The sequence below is a fragment of the Lethenteron reissneri genome, chromosome 61 (assembly GCF_015708825.2).
Source record: "Lethenteron reissneri isolate LAM-NWPU_2019-01 chromosome 61, ASM1570882v1, whole genome shotgun sequence".
NCBI lineage: Eukaryota > Metazoa > Chordata > Hyperoartia > Petromyzontiformes > Petromyzontidae > Lethenteron > Lethenteron reissneri.
The window spans coordinates 151,041-173,603 of NC_083839.1; the positions used below are offsets into that span (position 1 = coordinate 151,041).

Below are 22,563 nucleotides of genomic sequence, written 5' to 3' on the forward strand. Positions count from 1 at the left end.
TGTCGATATCCACATTCATTTAATATTTTTCTTCTGCAGTTTTTATTGAAAATGCAATATTTGATATCTCAAAAACCTGATGTGATAGACAAAAACTGATGCCATATTTGGAATCAGCACCCCAAAACTACCTTAAAACCGTTGGAATACCTTATGCCAGAAAAAGTGTGTTGACCAGTGTTATCATAGTGTGTTTTTGTTTGCATTTTGACTGCAAGTATTGTGGTTAATGCAGACATGAATCCTTGTAAAAAGGTTTCAGTTTTGTTGCCAGAAAAAAGGGGACAAACCCTATTATTATATTTTGGTACTGGCAAAGAAGGTCTAATGATGGGAAACCCCTTATTATTACTAACCTACCGTCTAACTTAGCCAGCTTGCTATTCACGACCATACTTACCCGACGTGGTTTAGTATCGTGGCTGATTAACCCCCAACTCCGTGGAGGTGGAGCCAGAATTGGCTCGGGGTGCGTGTGGGAGTTCACTTTGTTTGTTTAAATTTTCGCCCACCCCTCACCCATCACCCATCCATTCCTGCTGCTGTGATTTTATATTTCGTTGCATTTTTCTTTCGGCAAAAAAAAAAACTTAGTACCGTCACCTCCTCCACCACCACCCCCGTCTCTCTCTCTCTCTGTCTGTGTCTCTCCCCCTGTCTGTCTCCCTCTGTCAGTCTTCCTCTGTCTCTCATCACTTTCTCTCCGTGACATTCCCCCCCCACCCCAATGTCTCTGTCTCCATCTCTGCCCCTCTGGGGCAGTCTCCACTGTCTCCCCCTTTCTCTTGTGTATTTGATACTGTCTCTGATTCTGTCTCCTCCATCTTCCCACTCGATCTCTTTTTTGTCGTCTCCTGTATCTTCCTCTCCCTCTATCTCTCTCCCCCGTATCTCCCACTCTCTCTCATCTCCCAGTATCTCCCACTTTCTCTCTCTCTTCCCCCCCCCTTATCTCCCACTCTCTCCCCCCCCCCCCTCTCCCCGTATCTCCCGCTCTCTTCCTATCTCTCCCCCGTCTCTCCCACTCTCTCTGGCCTCGCCTCTGTCTGTGTCACTCATTGTCCACACTCCTCGGTGGCTCACAAGGGGCAAGCACGGCAAGACACCCACCCCTCCCCCCCCAGACACCCCCTCCCCCCCAGACCCCCCTCCCCCCACTCCCCCCCAGACCCCCCTCTCCCCCAGACACCCCTCCCCCCCCTCCGCCCTCCCCCACAGACACCCCTCCCCCCTTCCCCCTCACCCCAGACGCCTCCCCCACGCACCCTGATCCGATCCACCTTCTAATCTGGGGAGTAATGTGGGGGGGGGGGGGGTGGGGGAGGAATGTGGGGGGTGGGGGGGGAATGTGGGGGGTGGGGGGGATGTGGGGGGGAGTAATGTGGGGGGTGGGGGGGATGTCGGGGGGGGGGAGTAATGTGGGGGGTGGGGAATGTGGGGGGATGTGGGGGATGTGGGGGGGGGGATTTTCTCCGCTGCTCTCTGGGCTTCTCCCACGTCTCCGTGCGGCTTCTCGGACCCCCCCCCCCCTCCCCGACGCGCCGGGCGGGACCCTCTAGCAGCCATGGGCGACACCCTCGCAGACGGAGGAGGAGTGCCGGCGTGGTGGCGATGCACCCACAGAGCAACACAACCACCCACCCACCTACCCACCTACCTCTCCAGCTACCTACCCACCTACCCACCCACCTACCTACCCACCTCTCCACCCACCTACCTACCCACCTACCCACCTACCCACCTACCCACCCACCCACCTACCCACCCACCCACCTACCCACCCACCCACCTACCCACCCACCTACCCACCCACCCACCCACCCACCCACCTACCCACCCACCCACCCACCTACCCACCTACCCACCCACCCACCCACCTACCCACCCACCCACCCACCCACCCACCCACCTACCCACCCACCCACCTACCCACCCACCCACCCACCTACCCACCCACCCACCCACCTACCCACCCACCCACCTACCCACCTAACTATCCACCTACCAACCTGGCCGCTTTGTTATTCCCCCCCCCCTTGTGGCCCACAGCTCGGGTAGCCCCGCCCACTGCCCAGCTAGCCCCGCCCACTGCCCAGGTAGCCCCGCCCACTGCCCAGCTAGCCCCGCCCAGGACCCAAGTAGCCCCGCCCAGGACCCAAGTAGCCCCGCCCACTGCCCAGGTAGCCCCGCCCACTGTCCAGGTAGCCCCGCCCACTGTCCAGGTAGCCCCGCCCACTGCCCAGGTAGCCCCGCCCACAGATGCGCTTCTGCGGCCGTCTGGAACGCTCTGCCCTTCCGGACGTGGCCAAGCGTGCTGAATCGGCGGTGCAGGGGTAGAACAATCTTAACACGAAACGCAGTTCTAAAGAAATTCGTTTTTTTTCAATCATCTACATTGACAGTGCACAGCTCCCAGTAGCTTCCTAATATCGGAAGGGCAGAGCGTTCCAGACGGCCGCAGAAGCGCATCTGAAAGCACCACGACGCGGTGACCACCGAGGATGACCCCGAGTGTCGCGTGACGATGGTTGATGCTCCTTGACTAGATGAGGAGCGAGGTGCTGCGGTTAATTTGTGGCGAGCGAAGCTTCGTGTGTGAGTGTGTGTAAGGAGCGTGACCCTCACGACGAAGTCTTCGTTGGGCACAACGGAAGCCAGTGCTGCGCGGCAGAGGTCGCAACCAGGTACCCGATACCCGTACCCTACCCGATACCCGGTTACCCGTACCCGACCGGGTACGGGTACGGGTAGCCGTTTGCGACTCTGGTGCGGCCGGGTACGGGTAGGCCGTGAGTCACTGGTGAGTAACCGTTTGTCACTCGGGTAGGGTACAGGTACGGGTAGGGAATGGGTACCCGTACCCGGCCGGGTACGGGTACGGGTAGGCCGTGAGTCACTGGTGAGTAACCGTTTGTCACTCATTTCGGGTAGGGTACGGGTAGGGAACAGGTACCCATACCCGGCCGGGTACGGGTACCCGTTTGCGACCCTGGTGCGGCCGGGTACGGGTAAGGAATCAAAACCCGTCTGCGACCTCTGCTGCGAGGCGAGCACTGGACGGGACACGGTCGCATCTTGCAAGCGCCTCGTCACGGCCGCGTGTCAAATACATAAACAAACACGTGACATGTGGATTGGAATCGAGGGTTCGTACACCACGAGGAACGACGCCGGGGACACCACCACTGGCGCAGACGAGACGCTGCACGGACTTTCTGGAACCTCACCGGGGCCGTCTCGGGCAAACCGGGGATGTCTGAACGTGGCTTTTAACTCCTACGACTGCCCCCCCCCCCTCTTCTCTTCGCCCCCCCCCCTCCTTGCCCCCCCCCCCTCTTGGCCCCCCCTCCCCTCCTCTCTTCGACTCCTCTGCTCGGCCGCGCATTCCCCGCATGCGCCCCAGCCGACCACAAACCCGTCCGGTGGCATCGCTCTGCGTGTCCCGTGGTCAGTGCGAGTCTCGGCACGCGGCGGCGGTGAGACGAGGGTGGGGGGGTGGGGGGGGTTGTGGGGGGGGGTTGTGGGGGGGGCTGGGTGGGGGGTGATAGTCGCCATCACGACCACCATCGTCACCGACACCGCCATCGCCACCATCCCTGACATCACCACCGCCATCAGTATCATCAACGCCACCACCACCGCTATCACCATCGCCACCATCACTGCCATCAGCATCACCGCCACGACCACCATCATCACCGCCACGACCACCATCATCACCGCCACCGCCATGACCACCGCCATCACCACCGCCATCAGCATCATCAACGCCACCGCTATCACCATCACCACCATCACCGCCATCACCACCGCCATCACCACCGCCATCAGCATCACCGCCACGACCACCATCATCACCATCGTCACCACCACCGCCATCACCACCGCCATCAGCATCATCAACGCCACCACCACCGCTATCACCATCGCCACCATCGCCACCATCACTGCCATCACCACCGCCATCAGCATCACCGCCACCATCATCACCTCCGCCACCATCACCTTGACCGCCGCCACCGCCATCACCAACCTCCGATTCGCCCGGTCGGCTACGTACGGCGCGCAAGAAGTTCCACATCCATGCGTAACAACGCAGACTCAAGCAACAAAGATCCCCCGTGTAGCCTAAACGAAGCTGTGTGCACAATGGTGTACACCTGAAGACGGAAGCTTGTGTTTATTTTACTTTTATTAATTTGAATTTTGTACCTACGTGACTTTACCGAAAAAACCTAAGAATATGTTGTACATCTGTCGTGAAACGGTCTGCTCGTTCATCACTTGCCAGTCGTGCATCATTGCTACCCCGTACACACCTGTTCCGTGTGCACGGGATAGAGCGTTGCGCCCTCGCACAAGGCGTGGATTTGCCGTCGGGTGCTCCCGGCGTCCTCCCACACGTACAACCAACTCGTTATTTAATTGGGCCGATAACACCTCGATATGTGGGGGACCGCAGAGCTTGGGTTAGCTCTTGGTCTTGCCGGCTGCTGGTCCTGCTGCTGCTGCTACTGCTGCTCCTGCTGCTGCTGATGCTGCTGCTGCTCCTGCTGATGCTGCTGCTGCTACTGCTCCTGCTGCTGCTGCTCCTGCTGCTCCTGCTGATGCTGCTGCTGCTCCTGCTGCTCCTGCTGATGCTGCTGCTGCTCCTGCTGCTCCTGCTGATGCTGCTGCTCCTGCTGCTGCTGCTGCTGCTGCTGCTGCTCCTGCTGCTGCTGCTCCTGCTGCTGCTGCTCCTGCTGCTCCTGCTGCTGCTGCTCCTGCTGCTGCTGCTGCTGCTGCTGCTCCTGCTGCTCCTGCTGATGCTGCTGCTCCTGCTGATGCTGCTGCTCCTGCTGATGCTGCTCCTGCTGCTGCTGCTGCTGCTCCTGCTGCTGCTGCTGCTGCTCCTGCTGATGCTGCTGCTGCTGATGCTGCTGCTGCTGCTGCTCCTGCTGATGCTGCTGCTGCTCCTGCTGCTGCTGCTGCTGCTCCTGCTGCTGCTGCTGCTCCTGCTGCTGATGCTCCTGCTGCTGCTGCTGCTCCTGCTGATGCTGCTGCTCCTGCTGCTGCTGCTCCTGCTGCTCCTGCTGCTGCTGCCTTCCCGCTCCTCGACTGTGGTAATTCCTCCCGTAGCGCCTTCTGAGTCGCCTCCACCCCCCACCGCCCTCTCTACGAGTCGTCCTCTCTCTCTACGAGTCGTCCTCTCTCTCTGAGACGTCCTCTCTCTCTATGAGTCGTCCTTTCTCTCTGAGTCGTCCTCTCTCTCCCGCGAGTACCGTGCGGTTGCGGCGCGTGGATTTGCGAGTTGAAGTCGTCCGTGACGTCTTGAGGCAGCGATGTGGCAGCAACTGTCCTTGTGTGAGCGGTGGTGCAGCGGTTAGCGCTACGAACCCGGCCACCCGAGTTCGATTCCCGCTCACAGCCACGGACACCGGTGACGATTCTCTCAACCGGTCCTGGGCCTCCATCCCCTAGGTCGACTCGGCCTCAAATGAGTACCTGGTGCGGTGTGTAGTAAACATCGCCACTGGGGAGACAAAGGCGGGCGGGCGTGGTGCTGGCCACCCACCGACTTGGGTTGCCGTGCCGGCCTTCATAGGTGCTGCTCGCTAACAGCACTTGCCCCTACAGTCTGTTCGGGCTATACGGGGGGGGGGGGGCATCTTTGCCTTTGTGTGTGACTCATGTCTGAGGCTCCAAGCCAACCTGAGCAATTATGAGTCTGTGAGCAAAGCCCCCTTGACATTACCAAATCATTGGGCTCGCGTCTGGCCCTCCTGAGCGAAACCAACTCGCTCGATGGAGCTTCAAACGAGTGCCCGGTGCGGCGTGTAGAGATCAGCGTCGGGGGAGACAAAGGCGGCCGGGCGTGGGTGCTGGCTACTACCGATCGCTTTCGTGTGCCGTGCCGGCCTTCATCGGGTGCTGCTGCTGGTTCGCAGCACTTGCCCCTGCGGCCTGTCGAAGGCTACACGGGGGACCTTTGTTGTTGTGTGTCTGTGTGGAGTTAAATGCCTGACCGTGGAAATGTGGAGGTCATGACCCGCTTGAACATTCCTGCGCGGTTAATTATTTATTTATTATGCAGCCCCCCCCCCCTCATCCCCTCACATTTCCACCACGACCCCCCACCCCCCTGTACCTCATCTTAACCTCCAACATCCCCACCAAAGATCCCCCGTGTAGCCTCAACAGACTTTTGGGGCAAGTGCTGTTAGCGAGGGAGCAGCACCTCGTGAAGGCCGGAACGGCACGCGAGGTGGTGGGTGGCCATCATGCACGCCCGGCCGCCTTTGTCTCCCCATAAGGGCGATGTTTACACAGTGCCCCAGGTTACTCATTTGAGGCTGAGTCGACCCAGGACCGGTTCAGGGTAATCGTCACTGATGTTGGCCGTGAGCGGGAATCGAACTCGGGTCGCCGGGTTCGTGACGATTATCTGAACCGTGCCTGGGCCTCCCCTAGGTCGATTCGGCCTCAAATGAGTGCCTATGTGAGGTGTGTAAACATCGCCACTAGGGAGACAAAGGCGGCCGGGCGTGGTGTTGGTCACGTTCTCCCCTCGTGTGCCGTGCCGGCCTTATAGGTGCTACTCGCTAAGAGCACTTGCCCCCACAGTCTGTTAAAGGCTACCCGGGGGATCTTTCTCCCATGTTACCCTTTTTGCCAAAGTGCTATATAAGGCCTGGGAACTGGATTTCTTTTCAATTCTCCACGTGGTTGCAGACGTAAATAAGCAAATAATGAGACTCTGTGACCCTTATTTGGAAGAAATTGTAGCAGTGGGAGTTGTGAAATTAGAGGGTGGTGGTGGTTTTCTCTGTGTGTTGGTGGGGGGTGCGGAGCGGTGGTGCAGTGGTTAGCGCACTGTGCTTCGATCTTGCCCACCTAAAGTTAGATCCCCCGAACCCACGGCTACCATCAGAGGCGAAGCGAAATGTGTATCTGTTCTGGGTCTCGCCTAGGTCGACTCAGCCTTAAATAAGCAAACCCTTCCTATTCAAGACGGTGCGGGCTGCAGATGTTCAATTCATTTTAACCGCGTCCCCGATTTCCAGAGCTGTGAACGTCTCCGCTGTGTCTGCCGACCTTAATAGGTGCTCGCTAACAGCCCTTGCCCCCAACAGTCTGTGTTATGGCTAGACGGGGGTTGTGATGGATGGGTGGTCAGGCGTGGCGTGGTGAGCGTGAGTCGGGAGGGGTGGGGGGGTGGAAGGTGTGGGGGGAGGGGAGGGGAGGGGGGAGGTTGAACACGTGTTCAGAGCCACTCCTAGGTGACACGGGATGTGCACGAGGTTGGACAGGTTTTTTGTTATTGCTGCTGGCAAATAACAAGAACACGTCCAATGAATAAAAAAAATATCATAGACGTCATTGTAGCCATCGTCCTTGTTATCGTCAACATCGTTGTCATGTCGCCATTATCCCAACCATCATCATCATCACTGTCGTCTTCATCATCACCACCCAGCATCAACATCGTCATAGTTTTTCATCATCATCATCATCATCATCAGAAACATCAGACTTGTCAACGTCATAATCAGTCATTATTAATCGTTACGACCTGCAACATCGTCAAGGTCATCAACATCATTATCAGCAGCACCATCTTCACAACAGCCACCACCACCACCATCTTCACAACAGCCACCACCACCACCATCTTCACAACAGCCACCACCACCACCATCTTCACAACAACCACCACCACCATCTTCACAACAACCACCACCACCATCTTCACAACAACCACCACCACCATCTTCACAACAACCACCACCACCACCATCTTCACAACAACCACCACCACCACCATCTTCACAACAACCACCACCACCACCATCTTCACAACAACCACCACCACCACCATCTTCACAACAACCACCACCACCATCTTCACAACAACCACCACCACCACCATCTTCACGACCACCACCATCTTAATAACCACCGTCATCACCACTACCACCACCACCACCTTCACGACCACCACCATCTTAACCGCTGTCATCATTATCACCACCACCATCTTCACAACCACCACCACCGTCTTCACAACCACCACCACCGTCTTCATTACCACCACCATCTTCACAACCACCGTCATCATCACCACCACCACCATCTTCACCATCACCACCACCACCACTTCCACCACCGTCTGGGGGGGTCGGTAAAACGAGTACCACATCACGAGGCCGCACCACGCGGTGCAAGATGAATTGTCCCCACCATAGGAACGTGGAATTGACCACCGGTGGCATCAGCGCAGCCACTGATGCGTGCTGCTCGCACTCGGCACCCTGTGATCGCTCTTGCACCTCGAGATGCTAACGAGGCGACGTGCAGCACAGAGGGGGCCCTTCCCAACGCGTCGATCGGCAGGCCGAGCATGGTGGGGTCGAGTGTGGGTGCTCCTCCCACCTCTTCCGAGACGTCTAACCAGCGAGGAAGAGTAGACCAAGGACGCTATATATATAAAAGGGGCTCTGCAGTGCTCACTCTAGTGGAGGCCCTTCCGCCAACGAGTTGGCAATTGCGGGACTGCCGCTTTTGTCAGACGGTTCGAGCCCCGGGCCTCTGGCTTGAAGCAGGGGGTGGTGGGGGGAGTGGGGTGATCTTGATGTAATTGGGTGCAATTTGCGAACAATAGCCAGCGTGAGACATTCAGTCACGTCTCTGATCGGCGTCATCGTTGGTTCACTGCAGCTCAAAGACTCCGCGTGGCCGGGGCGGCGATTGTAACCGCGTGTGTCCATGTCGTCTGTGTGCCCTCTTCCAGATTTCTCCGCGTTCCCCGGCTCCACTCCGCACGATGGCTCCAGCCTGGCAAACGCAGTGAGTTGGCGAGCCATCTCCCTCCACACCACCACCACCACCACCCCTCCCGCACTTCGGATCATCAGGTCCAAACCTTCACCTCGTCTGACCCACGAACTCCACCTCTGCGTTCGTTATCTGCAGCGATGGCAAACACACGTGCACGGGGCTGTGTGCGCGCGCGTGTGCGTAGGGAGCGGTGGCGCAGCGGTTAGCGTCACCACGCTACGATTCGAGTTCGATTCCCGCTCGCGGCCAACACCGGTGACGATAGTTATCTGAACCGGTGCTGGGCCTCCCCTAGGTCGACTCGGCTTCAAGCGAGTACCTGGTGCGGTGTGTCAGCATCGCCACTTGGGAGACAAAGGCGGCCGGGCGTGGTGTTGGCCACCCACCTTTTCGTGTGCCGTTCCCGCCTTAATAGGAGCTGTTCGCTAACAGCAAAGCTACACGGGGGATTTTGTCTCGTGTGTGAGTGTGGTGTGTGCGAGTGAGTGAGGTGAGTGAAGTGACTGAGTGAGTGAGTGTGCGAGCGGTGTGAGTGAGTGATTGACTGAGTGAGTGTCGGTGTGAGTACAAACGAGGTGAGTGTGCAAGTTTGTGTGTGCGTGTATGAGCGAGAAAGTGAGTGTGAGTGATTGAGAGAGTGTTGCGTGAGAAAGTGAGTGTGATGAGTGTGTGCGTGTGTGTGCGTGAGAAAGTGAGTGTGATGAGTGTGTGCGAGTGTGTGCGTGTGTGTGCGTGTGTGTGCGTGTGTGTGCGTGTGTGTGCGTGAGTGTGATGAGTGTGTGCGTGTGTGTGCGTGAGAAAGTGAGTGTGATGAGTGTGTGCGAGTGTGTGCGTGTGTGTGCGTGAGTGTGATGAGTGTGTGCGTGTGTGTGCGTGAGAAAGTGAGTGTGATGAGTGTGTGCGTGTGTGAGTGATTGAGTGTGTGTGTGTGCGAGAAAGTGAGTGTGAGTGTTTCAGTGTGTGGTTGTGTGTGTGCGGTTGGTGTTTGTCTCTGTTGCTAAGCTAATATTGATCAATTACAAATGAAATATTTTTCTCAGTATCACCGCTCGCCTCCTGGTGGACATCATACACAGCGATACTCGATTCACATTCTAAAGAACCTAAACTATTTTTTTATTTTATTTTACGAGGGCCAGGGGGGGGAGTGGTGGCAGTACCCACACTTTACCCCACCACACACGACCTGCCCATCGAATGACTATCGTTTAGCCATTCGTATCACTCGCTGGACAGCGACCGAGAGATTTAAGAACATTTAAGCTCAACAATATATTTTTTTACGAAGCAATTTTTATTTTTTTTAACCAGGTAAGCTCCTGCTGAGCCTGCTACGTAGCTATTTTTCAGAAGCGACCTGGCCATCACGAATGATAGCTCAACGAAGTGGGCTTCTCATTGTCATCATCGTCATCGTCATCATCGTCATCGTCATCGTCGTCGTCGTCATCATCGTCGTCATCGTCATCGTCGTCGTCATCGTCGTCATCGTCGTCATCGTCGTCGTCATCGTCATCGTCGTCGTCATCGTCATCGTCGTCATCGTCATCATCATCGTCATCGTCATCATCGTCATCATCATCGTCATCATCGTCGTCATCGTCGTCATCGTCATCATCGTCATCGTCATCATCATCACGTGGGCATTTATAGCAGTGGCCAAATGCTCTCAACGCGTGGTGATGTCCATTCTAAATGTGGAGGGAAAAACCGAAGGACCTTGAGAAAAATCCACGCGACCACAAGGAGAGAGAGACACGCAAACTCCACATACACAGCATTAGCGATACTTATGACGACGATGATCAAGGTGATAATGTCGAGGATGATAATAATTACACTGATGACGACGATGTAGATGATGAACAATGACGACGATATCGATAATAATAATAATGACAAAAATGACGATGTAGAGGATGGCGTCACAATGATGATGATGTTCATGACATAACAATGATTATGTAGATAACAACAATTATTATGTAGATGATGACATACAAATTATGTCGATGATGACGTCACAATGACGACGATGTCAATGATGACATCACAATGACGACGACGATGGTGTAGATGATGACATCACAATGACGACGATGATGTAGATGATGACATCACAATGACGACGATGATGTAGATGATGACTGATGTAGATGATGACATCACAATGACGACGACGACGATGTCTGATGACATCACAATGACGATGACGACGATGTCAATGATGACATCACAATGACAACGACGATGTCGATGATGACATTACAATGACGATGACGATTGTGTAGATGATGACATCACAATGACGACGATGATGTAGATGATGACATCACAATGACGACGATGATGTAGATGATGACATCACAATGACGACGATGATGTAGATGATGACTGATGTAGATGATGACATCACAATGACGACGACGATGATGTCGACGATGACATCACAATGACGATGACGACGATGTCGATGATGACATCACAATGACGACGATGGTGTAGATGATGACTGATGTAGATTATGACATCACAATGACGACGACGATGTCGACGATGACATCACAATGACGATGACGACGATGTCGATGTCTGTCACAGTCCCCGGCTCGTCTGTCGGCCCACTCGCTGTGCGGGGGCGAGTGGGGGCCCGCGGAGGGGCGGGGGGGGGACGCCCCCACCCCCACGCTCGCCCGCAGGGTGCCCAAGCGACGGTCCAACATCTTCACGGTAACGACGCGATCATCATCCTCCTCATCGTCATCGTCATCATCATCGTCCTCCTCATCCTCCTCATCCTCCTCATCATCCTCCCATTTTAACACCGCACCGTTCTAACGTCACCCCCATTGCAACACCGCACCGTTCTAACCCCCCCCCCCCCCATTGTAACACCGCACTGTGTTAACTCGTCATTGTAACACCGCACCGTTCTAACGCCACTCCCCATTGTAACACCGCACCGTTCTAACACCCCCCCCCCCGCCCACCTCCCCCGTGGCGTTGCGCAGAGGAACAGCGACGTGGAGAAGGAGCGACGGGCGGCGGCCGAGGGGGACTGCATCGGCAGCGGCCGCGCCATCCCCGTCAAGCAGGTGGGGCCCTGCTGAGCTTGGGAGGTTCGGTGGCTTCGAGCCCTGGGGGGGGGGGGGGGAGGGGGGGGGAGGGGGGGGGGGTGCCTCCCGTGGGGTCGTGGGGTTCACGACGGCCGCGGTGGAAGTTCGAGCTCGAGCCATGAACTCCGCCCCCCTCCAACGCCACGCTCGGCTGCCTTTGTCTCCCCCCCTCTGCCCCCCCCCAAAATAATTCTCCTCCACTGAGTCTCAAAACTCCCTGACAGGAGGGCCTTGCCACGCCGGGATGCTGCGCCGATTCGTTTGACGAGCGCTGCTCGGGCATCACGTGGGTACGGGTGGACGGTCGCCATGCGCAGTCTGTTGACCCCGTGACCCCCCACCCCCCACAGGGCATCCTGCTGAAGTGGGGCGGCACCCTGAACAAGGAGTGGAAGAAGAAGTACGTGACTCTGTGCGAGGAGGGCCTGCTCACATACTACCCCAGCCTGCACGTGAGACTCCCTCCTCCTCGTCCACCTCCTCGTCCACCTCCTTGTCCACCTCCTCGTCCACCTCCTCATCCACCTCCTCGTCCACCTCCTCGTCCACCTCCTCGTCCACCTCTTCGTCCACCTCCTTGTCCACCTCCTCGTCCACCTCCTTGTCCACCTCCTCGTTCACTTCCTCGTCCACCTCCTCGTCCACCTCCTCGTCCACCTCCTTGTCCACCTCCTCGTTCACTTCCTCATCCACCTCCTCGTCCACCTCTTCATCCACCTCTTCGTCCACCTCCTCGCCATCCTCCCCTTCCACCTCCTCCTCCATCTCCACTTCATCATCATCATCATCATCCTCTTCATCATCATCATCTTACACCCCTCATCCTCCTCCACTGCCTCTTCATCCCCGGACCTCCGATCAGCACGGTTGGCCATGTACGCTGCGAAAGAAGTTCAACGTTTATACGTGCATCGTCATCCTCCTCCCCATCCTCACCCTGCACCCCCTCCCCCCCTCGTGGGGCCTATTCAGAGCGATGACGAAGAAGGTGATGACGACCCCTGCACTAGGGTCCAGGGGGTGGAGGGTGCAGCATCCAGAGAGCCCAGGGTCTCCAGGGAGCCCAGGGTCTCCAGGGAGCCCAGGGTCTCCAGGGAGCCCAGGGTCTCCAGGGAGCCCAGGGTCTCCAGGGAGCCCAGGGTCTCCAGGGAGCCCAGGGTCTCCAGGGAGCCCAGGGTCTCCAGGGAGCCCAGGGTCTCCAGGGAGCCCAGGGTCTCCAGGGTCTCCAGGGAGCCCAGGGTCTCCAGGGAGCCCAGGGTCTCCAGGGAGCCCAGGGTCTCCAGGGAGCCCAGGGTCTCCAGGGAGCCCAGGGTCTCCAGGGAGCCCAGGGTCTCCAGGGAGCCCAGGGTCTCCAGGGAGCCCAGGGTCTCCAGGGAGCCCAGGGTCTCCAGGGTCTCCAGGGAGCCCAGGGTCTCCAGGGAGCCCAGGGTCTCCAGGGAGCCCAGGGTCTCCAGGGTCTCCAGGGAGCCCAGGGTCTCCAGAGAGCCCAGGGTCTCCAGGGCCCAGGGTCTCCAGGGCCCAGGGTCACCAGGGAGCCCAGGGTCTCCAGGGAGCCCAGGGTCTCCAGGGTCAGGGGTGCAGGGTCCCAGGGCCCAGGGTCTCCCAGGGTCCCCCAGAGCCCCCAGGGTCTCACAGGGCCTAGGTCCCATGCCACTCCCGCCTCGACTACGCCACTGGTTTCTGTGACCATCTCGCTGTGGACTGCTGCATCGCCGGACCACGATGCACGACGGGGACTTGGCAGGGATCTTCATCCAGCAGTGGATTGATCAGGGAACACCCCCCACCCCCACCCCCTCCCCCAGGACTACATGCAGAACATCCACGGCAAGGAGGTGGCGCTGCTGGGAACCACCGTGAAGGTGCCGGGGGCCCGCCCCCCCCGGGCCACCTCCGCCTCCTCCTCCTCCTCGGCCCCCGCGGCCCCCCACGGCCCCCCGGCCCCCAGCCCCAGAGGCAGCCACCTCGCCGGAGACGAGAGCGGGGCCACAGCCCACAACGCGACCGCCAACGGTGAGGGGGGGCGGGCGCGGAGGGGGTGGAGTGGGGGGGGGGGCGTTGGGGGGAGAATAAGATGAGGAGGAATGGCAGTGAGGCGGAGGAGGATGAAAGATGGAGGAGGATGGAGGAGGATGAAGGATGAAGGAGCAGGAAGGATGGAGGAGGATGAAAGATGGAGGAGGATGAAGGATGAAGGAGAATGAAGGATGGAGGAGGATGAAAGATAGAGGAGGATGGAGGAGGAGGAAGGATGAAGAAGAATGAAGGATGAAGGAGGAGGAAGGATGAAGGAGGAGGAAGGATGGAGGAGGAGGAAGGATGGAGGAGGAGGAAGGAGGAGAAGGATGGAGGAGAATTAATGATGGAGGAGGTGGAAGCATTGAGGAAGAGGGAAGGAGGAATGAGGATCGGGGAGGGGAGAATGGTGAGGAGGGGGGAGAGCGGTAGGAGGAAGAAGGGATGAGTGGAGGAAGATGAGAAGGGGATGAGGAAGAAGAGGGGAGGAATGGATGGCAGGAGGAGGATGAGGGAGGGTAGGGAGAGGAGGAGGTGGAATCGCAGGCCCTGCTCGCGACGAATTGGCGAAGCGTCGACGAGAGTGCACCCCCACCCACCAACCCCTCTGGACCTCGCCTCTTGACCTTGTGACCCCTCCCACATGACCCCCCCCCTCCTCCCTCCCCTCCAGGCACGTGTCCCGACTCTGCCGTCCTCCTGCAGCCCCCGGCGGTCTCCGCCGCGAGCCCCGAGCCGGCGGTGCCGGGGAGCGACGGCCACGGCCGCTCCGGCCGAGCCGGTAGGCAGCGGCGCGCGTGCCCATTGGTCGGCTCGGCCACGCCGGGGCGACGGAGCGTTGCAAGGATCCAGGCGTGTGCACGGTTGTTCTTCCTTGTTGATCGTCGTCGTCGTGTGTGTATGTGTGTGAAGCAGGCAGCGCGTCGGATGACACGGTGGGGTCCAGCCCCAGCCTGTCCGGGGGCAGCTTCAGGCAGGACCCCGCGGCGTCGCCCGTCGCCACGCGGCGGAGACACAGACGCCGTGAGACCCCCACCGCGAACCGCTACGCGACCCCCAACGCGACCCCCACCGCCGACCCCCACCGCGACCCCCACCGCGACCCCCACCGCGACCCCCACCGCGACCCCTAACGCGACCCCCACCGCGACCCCCAACGCGACCCCCAACGCGACCCCCAACGCGACCCCCAACGCGACCCCCACTGCGACCCCCACCGCAACCCCCATTGCGACCCCCACTGCGACCCCCACCATGACCCCCACCGCGACCCCCTACGCGACCCCCTATGCGACCCCCAATGCGACCCCCAACGCGACCCCCAACGCGACCCCCAACGCAACCCCTCTCAACCCCCTGCGACCCACCCCACTCCCTGATTACTCAAAACCTGCCAAGAACCCGTAAACCCTCTCGACACCACCATGACCCCTCTCGACACCCTGTAACCCCAATCTTGACCCCACGACCCCCGTGACCCCTCTTGTCCCCTCGATCTACTCAACGCGGCCACCCTCGATGTGACCCCATAACCCCAAGTGTGTGTCCCATCCGTGACCATCCTCATATGACGTTGGCGTGACCACGTGACCACGTGACCACATGACCCCCCCTACCCCCCACCCAGACGGAGAGGAGTCGTCGTCGTCGTCGTTGGCGTCGCCGCCGTCCCCGTGCGACTTCACCGTGGTGTCTCTGACGGGAGAGAGTTGGCACTTCGAGGCGGCGAGCGGCGATGAGCGCGGCGCCTGGGTGGCCGCCATCGAGGGGAGGATCTTCGCCAGCCTCCAGTCCTACAGCAGCGGCGGGGGGGGGGACGCACGCTCCGCACCGGTACGGGGGGGGGGGGCGGGGGGGGTGGGGGGTGTTGGGCGGAGGGGGGGGGCAGGGGGGGAGAGGGCAGGGGGTGGGTGATGATGACGAGTGAGGGAGTTTGATGATGAAGAGGAGGGTGGTTGATGGTGATGACGATGGTGATGGTGATGACGATGGTGGTGGTGATGGTGGTGGTGATGGTGACGCTGCTGGTATTGGGCGGAGGGGGGTGGCAGGGGGGGAGAGGGCAGGGGGTGGTTGGTGATGACGAGTGAGGGAGTTTGATGATGAAGAGGGGGGTGGTTGATGGTGATGATGACGATGGTGGGTGGTGATGGTGGTGATGGTGGTGGTGATGATATATTGGGCGGAGGGGGGTGGCAGGGGGGGAGAGGGCGGTGGGTGGGTGATGATGACGAGTGAGGGAGTTTGATGATGAAGAGGAGGGTGGTTGATGACGATGATGATGGTGGTGGCGATGGTGACGCTGCTGGTATTGGGCGGAAGGGGGTGGCAGGGGGGGAGAGGGCAGGGGGTGGTTGGTGATGACGGTTGAGGGAGTTTGATGATGAAGAGGACGGTGGTTGATGGTGATGACGATGGTGGTGGTGGTGATGGTGGTGATGGTGACGCTGCTGGTATTGGGCGGAGGGGGGTGGCAGGGGGGGAGAGGGCAGGGGGTGGTTGGTGACGACTGGTTAGGGAGTTTGATGATGAAGAGGAGGGTGGTTGATGACGATGATGATGGTGGTGGCGATGGTGACGCTGCTGGTACGACGCGTGGCGTGATGCGAGGCGGGGATGGCAGCAGTCATGACGATAACGACTGGCGACGAAACCTTGCCGCGCTTCGCCGTCACACGCTCCCAATCGCCGCCCATCACACTCAGCGGCATCGTCGTGGTACAAGACCATCGGCGTGGTATGTGCGTGACCTTGTGTGACCCCGTGTAAACATGACCTTGTGACACTGTGCACGTGACCTTGTGACCCCGTGAGCGTGACCTCGTGACCCCGTGCGCGTGACCTCGTGACCCCGTGCACGTGACCTTGTGACCCTGTGCGTGTGACCTCGTGACCCCGTGCACGTGACCTCGTGACCCCGTGCGCGTGACCTTGTGACCCCGTGCGCGTGACCTTGTGACCCGTGCACGTGACCTTGTGACCTTGTGCACGTGACCCCAGTCGCCCCAGGAGCTGCAGCGACGGCAGCGGACGATCGAGGAGATCCGCAGCGTGCCGGGCAACGAGCGCTGCGTGGACTGCGGCCTTCCCAGTACGACACCACCACCACCGTCACCACCACCACCACCGTCACCACCACCGTCGTCACCACCACCACCATCACCACCATCACCATCACCACCACCGTCGTCACCACCACCATCACCACCGTAGTTGTCACCACCGTCGTCACCACCGTCGTCACCACCACCGTCATCACCACCACCGTCACCACCGTAGTCGTCACCGCCGTTGTCATCATCTTGATCATCGTCATCATCTTGAGCATCGTCATCATCATGATGATCATCACCGTCATTGTCACTGTGATCGTCGTCGTCGTCGTCGTCATCATCTTATGTTTGTGTCTCCACATGTGTGTACCTCTGTGTGTGTATGTATGTACCTGTGTGGTGTGTGTATACCTCTGTGTGTGCATGTACCTGTGTGTCTGCACCTGTGCGGTCGTGTAACGGGTAGCGCTACGCTGCGCTACGAACTCGGCGTCCCGAGTTCGATTCCCGCTCACGGCCAACACCGGTGACGATTATCTGAACCGGGTCTTGGGCCTCCCATAGGTCGACTCAGCCTCAAATGAGTACCTGGTGTGGTGTGTAAACATCGCCACTAGGGAGACAAAGACGGCCGGGCGTGGTTTTGGCCACCCACCCTCTCGTGTGTCGTTCTGGCTTTCATAGGTGCTTGCTAACAGCACTTGCCCCAACAGTCTGTTACAGGCTATACGGGGGATCTTTGTGTATGTGTGTAGACGCAAGTTGGGTGAGCCTAAACCTGTGTGCCCTCATGTGCATCTTGTGTTGCGCCGTGTGTGTGTGTGTGTACCCCTGTATGTGTCGACCCGTGTGTGTGTGTGTACCCCTATATGTGTCGACCCGTGTGTGTGTGTGTGTGTACCCCTGTATGTGTAGACCCGTGTGTGTGTGTAGACCCGTGTGTGTGTGTACTTAACTGTGCATGTGTGTGTGTGTAGACCCGTGTGTGTGTGTGTACCCGTGCGTGTGTGTGTACCCCTGTATGTGTAGGCCCGTGTGCGTGTGTGTACTTACCTGTGCATGTGTGTGTGTGTGTAGACCCGTGTGTGTGTAGACCCGTGTGTGTGTGTATGTGTGTGTATTTATCCGTGTGTGTGTGTGTAGTCCCGTGTGTGTATGTGTGTGTAGACCCGTGTGTGTATGTGTGTGTGTGTAGTTCCGTGTGTGTATGTGTAGACCCGTGTGTGTGTGTATTTACCCGTGTGTGTGTGTAGACCCGTGTGTGTGTGTAGTCCCGTGTGTGTATGTGTGTGTGTATTTACCCGTGCGTGCGTGTTTAGACCCGTGTGTGTATGTGTGTGTTTGTGTGTGTATAACCCGTGCGTGCGTGCGCGTGTGTGTGTGTGTACCCGTGTGTGTGTGTGTGTGTGTTTAGACCCGTGTGTGTATTTACCCATGTGTGTATGTGTGTGTGTATTTACCCCTGTATGTGTGTGTATTAACTTGCGTGTGTGTGTGTAGACCCGAGCTGGGCAAGCCTCAACCTGGGCGCCCTCATGTGCATCTCGTGCTGCGGCGTGCACCGTGCGCTGGGCGCGCACCTGTCGCGCGTGCGCTCCCTGCAGCTGGACTACTGGCCGCCCGAGCTGGCCGCCGTGCTCACCGCCATGGGCAACCGCCTCGCCAACAGCGTCTGGGAGGGCGCCCTCGACGCCGCTGCCGCCGCTGCGACGACAACGACAACGACCGATGCTGGCGCGAACACCACAACCGGGGCGACGAAGGCGGACGCGAACGCCGCCGATGCGAGCGCTGGCACGGCCGCCACCACTGCCGCTGGACGCAGCGAGGGAGGGAGGGGACACAGAAGGAAGCCGCGTGCCGACTCCAGCAGGTGAGGGAGGCGTTCAACGATGGCGAATTTGCTGCTGCTGCTGCTCCTCCTGCCGCCTGCCTCCTCCCTCTCTCCTCCTCCTCCCTCTCTCCTCCTTCCTAATGAACGCTGCGGGGGTGCGGTGGGCAATACCAGGCCCGGCCGCCTTTGTCTTCCCCAGAAAGAGCCGAGTCTCGAGAAGGGGTCTCGCTCTGCATCGGGACGTTTTAGCGAGTCGCTTAACGAGCCCTGTCTGGGTGGCACGTGGGAGGGGGTGGGCAATCGCGATGCTCGGTGTGCAACCCCGTGACCCCGTGGCACCCCGTGACCCCGTGACCCCCTCCCCCCCCCCCCCCACCGACCGGCACAGGGAGGAACGCGAGCGCTGGATCTGGGACAAGTACCGTGAGCGCCTCTTCCTGGCGCCGCTGCCTCCTCCTCCTCCGTCGCCGCCATCGTCGCCGTCGTCGCCCGGTGCGGCGTTCGGCACGCGCCTCGCCAGCGCCGTCACTGCCGGAGACGTGCGCTCCGTGGCGCTGCTGCTGGCTCACAGCGAGCGCGAGCAGGTGCCAGCCCACCCGCCAGATCGCTTGCCCATCTGTTCACTCGCTGACTCACTTGTTTGCTTGTTCACCCACTCGCTCGCTCGCCCACTCACTCGCTCGCTCGCCCACTCACTCGCCAGATCACTATATCACCCGCCCGCCAGATCGCTTGTCCATCTGTTCACTCGCTGACTCGCTTGTTCGCTCGTTCACCCACTCACTCGCTCGCCCACTCACTCGCTCGCTCGCCCACTCACTCGCTCGCGAGATCACTATATCACCCGCCCGCCAAATCGCTTGCCCATCTGTTCACTCGCTGACTCACTTGTTCGCTCGTTCACCCACTCGTTCGCTCGCCCACTCACTCGCTCGCGAGATCACTATATCACCCGCCCGCCGGCTCGCTTGCCCATCTGTTCACTCGCTGACTCACTTGTTAGCTCGTTCACCCACTCGTTCGCTCACCCACTCACTCGCTCGCTCATCCACTCACTTGCTCGCACGTGAGGTCACTAGATCACTTACTCACGAGGTCACTCAATCACTCGATCACTCGCTCACGAGGTCACTCGCTCGCGCGTGAGGTCACTAGGTCACTAGGTCACTAGATCACTCGCTCACGAGGTCACTCGTTCACCTACTCGCTCGCTCACTCGCACGTGAGGTCACTAGATCACTCGCTCACGAGGTCACTGAATCACTCACTCACTCGATCACCCACTCACTCGCTCACTCGATCACTCACTCACTCAATCGCGTGTGAGGTCACTCACAAGCCGAGCCGCCATCTCTGACGTGGCCATTGCGAACGTAAGCGACGTCCAGTCCCAGGGTTCGACCCTTAACCACCAAGCTCTGGGCGGTGCCCTGCTCCGTACCCTCCCCGACGCGGCCATGATGAACCGCGTGGTTCCCCCGCGTGCACGTGCCAGGTGAATGAGGCGTGCGCGGGGGGGTCACGTGACGGGCCTGGCGGGGAGCCCATCCTTCACCTCGCCTGCGCGAACGGGGACGTCGTCACGACGCAGCTCCTCATCTGGGTGAGGAAACCTCGCGGCTGCGCCCGTCTGCGCGTTTGACGATTGGGCCTCCCCTAGGTCGACTAGGCCTCAAATGAGTGCCTGGTGCGGTGTGTAAACATCGCCACTGGGGAGACAAAGGCGGTCGGGCGTGGTTGTTGGCGACCTACCTCCTCGTGTGCCGTGCCGGCCCTCATAGGTGCTCGCTAACAGCACTTGCCCCTGCAGTCTGTTGTACATATATATATATGAACACTGAACTTATTTTGCACCACCGTACATAGACAACCGTGGTAATCGGAGGTGCGGGGTGAGGGCAAGAACTAAACACCCACACACACAAACTGCTCAGGCCTCAAACCATGGTGGCGAGGAAATGTTAACTACCTCGCCTGGTATGCAAGAGGTCGTGGGTTCGATCCCGACCCTCATGCCTGCTGCTGCTGTATATTTGGAGTTTGCGTGTCTTTCTCATCATCATCACGGTGGCTAGGAGATGTTAACTACTTCGCCTGGTATGCAGGAGATCGTGCGATCGATCCAGACCCTCATGCCTGCTGCTGCTGCATATTTGGAGTTTGCGTATCTTTCACATCATCATCATCACGGTGGCTAGGAGATGTTAACTCCCTCGCCTGGTGTACAGGAGGTCGTGGTTTGCCTGCGATAGAAATTCACACGCGACCAAGAGCGCTCGCTCCATAGCAGCCGTGGTTGGACTTTCACCCGGTCAAAATTAAAATGATAATAACGTAACTTTTTATTTAATTTTAATTCATTTTAATTCACACCCCCCCCCTCCCCCCCCCCCCCAGTATGGCGCCGACGTGCGCCGTCGCGATGCTGCGGGTGTCACGGCGCTGGCGCGCGCCCGTGCCGCACACAGCCACCTGTGTGTCGACGTCCTGCTCGCCCACGGCTGCCCCGAGGGCGACTGAGGCTGCCCGCTCCACCTCGACTGGAGCCACCCTCACCACCTCGACTAGAGTCACCCTCACCACCTCGACTAGAGCCACCCTCACCACCTCGACTAGAGCCCCCCTCACCACCTCGAACTAGAGTCACCCTCACCACCTCGACTAGAGTCACCCTCACCGCCTCGACTAGATTCACCCCTCACCACCTCGACTAGAGTCACCTCGTCACCACCTCGACTAGAGTCACCCTCGCCACCTCGACTAGAGTCACCCTCGCCACCTCGACTAGAGTCACCCTCGCCACCTCGACTAGAGTCACCCTCGCCACCTCGACTAGAGTCACCCTCGCCACCTCGACTAGAGTCACCCTCACCACCTCGACTAGAGTCACCCTCGCCGCCTCGACTAGAGTCACCCTCACCACCTCGACTAGAGTCACCCTCACCACCTCGACTGGAGTCACCCTCACCACCTCGACTAGAGTCACCCTCACCACCTCGACTAGAGTCACCCTCGCCACCTCGACTAGAGTCACCCTCGCCGCCTCGACTAGAGTCACCCCTCACCACCTCGACTAGAGTCACCCTCACCACCTCGACTAGAGTCACCCTTACCACCTTGAATGGAGTCACCCTCACCACCTCGAATGGAGTCACCCTCACCACCTCGACTAGAGTCACCCTCACCACCTCGACTAGAGTCACCCTCGCCACCTCGACTGGAGTCACCCTCACCACCTCGACTAGAGTCACCCTCGCCACCTCCACTGGAGTCACCCTCACCACCTCGACTAGAGTCACCCTCGCCACCTCGACTAGAGTCACCCTCGCCATCTCGAATAGAGTCACCCTCACCACCTCGACTAGAGTCACCCTCACCACCTCGACTAGAGTCACCCTCACCACCTCGACTAGAGTCACCCTCGCCACCTCGACTGGAGTCACCCTCACCACCTCGACTAGAGTCACCCTCGCCACCTCGACTAGAGTCACCCTCGCCACCTCGACTGGAGTCACCCTCGCCACCTCGACTAGAGTCACCCTCGCCACCTCGACTAGAGTCACCCTCACCACCTCGACTAGAGTCACCCTCACCACCTCGACTGGAGTCACCCTCACCACCTCGACTAGAGTCACCCTCGCCACCTCGACTAGAGTCACCCTCACCACCTCGACTAGAGTCACCCTCGCCACCTCGACTAGAGTCACCCTCACCACCTCGACTAGAG

The 22,563-nt window shown here is 59.2% G+C and overlaps 1 protein-coding gene across 2 annotated transcripts in view; it reads left to right on the forward strand.

Annotated features, from left to right (window-relative positions):
- LOC133358219 (arf-GAP with GTPase, ANK repeat and PH domain-containing protein 1-like) overlaps positions 1-21,464 on the forward strand; it is a 35,149-nt gene extending 13,685 nt beyond the window's left edge. Inside the window, exons 2-14 of one of the 2 annotated variants that reach the window (XM_061576462.1) lie at positions 8,771-8,826; positions 11,419-11,547; positions 11,829-11,912; positions 12,284-12,385; positions 13,739-13,946; positions 14,623-14,730; positions 14,862-14,972; positions 15,577-15,782; positions 16,950-17,040; positions 18,503-18,875; positions 19,225-19,420; positions 20,332-20,439; positions 21,234-21,464. In XM_061576462.1, coding sequence (XP_061432446.1) covers positions 8,771-8,826; positions 11,419-11,547; positions 11,829-11,912; positions 12,284-12,385; positions 13,739-13,946; positions 14,623-14,730; positions 14,862-14,972; positions 15,577-15,782; positions 16,950-17,040; positions 18,503-18,875; positions 19,225-19,420; positions 20,332-20,439; positions 21,234-21,356 — 1,895 coding nt within the window. In that variant the 3' untranslated portion in view covers positions 21,357-21,464. The remainder of the gene's footprint in view (positions 1-8,770; positions 8,827-11,418; positions 11,548-11,828; positions 11,913-12,283; positions 12,386-13,738; positions 13,947-14,622; positions 14,731-14,861; positions 14,973-15,576; positions 15,783-16,949; positions 17,041-18,502; positions 18,876-19,224; positions 19,421-20,331; positions 20,440-21,233) is intronic. The other variant, XM_061576463.1, reaches the window with a different exon arrangement.
- The last annotated feature ends 1,099 nt before the right edge of the window (positions 21,465-22,563 follow it).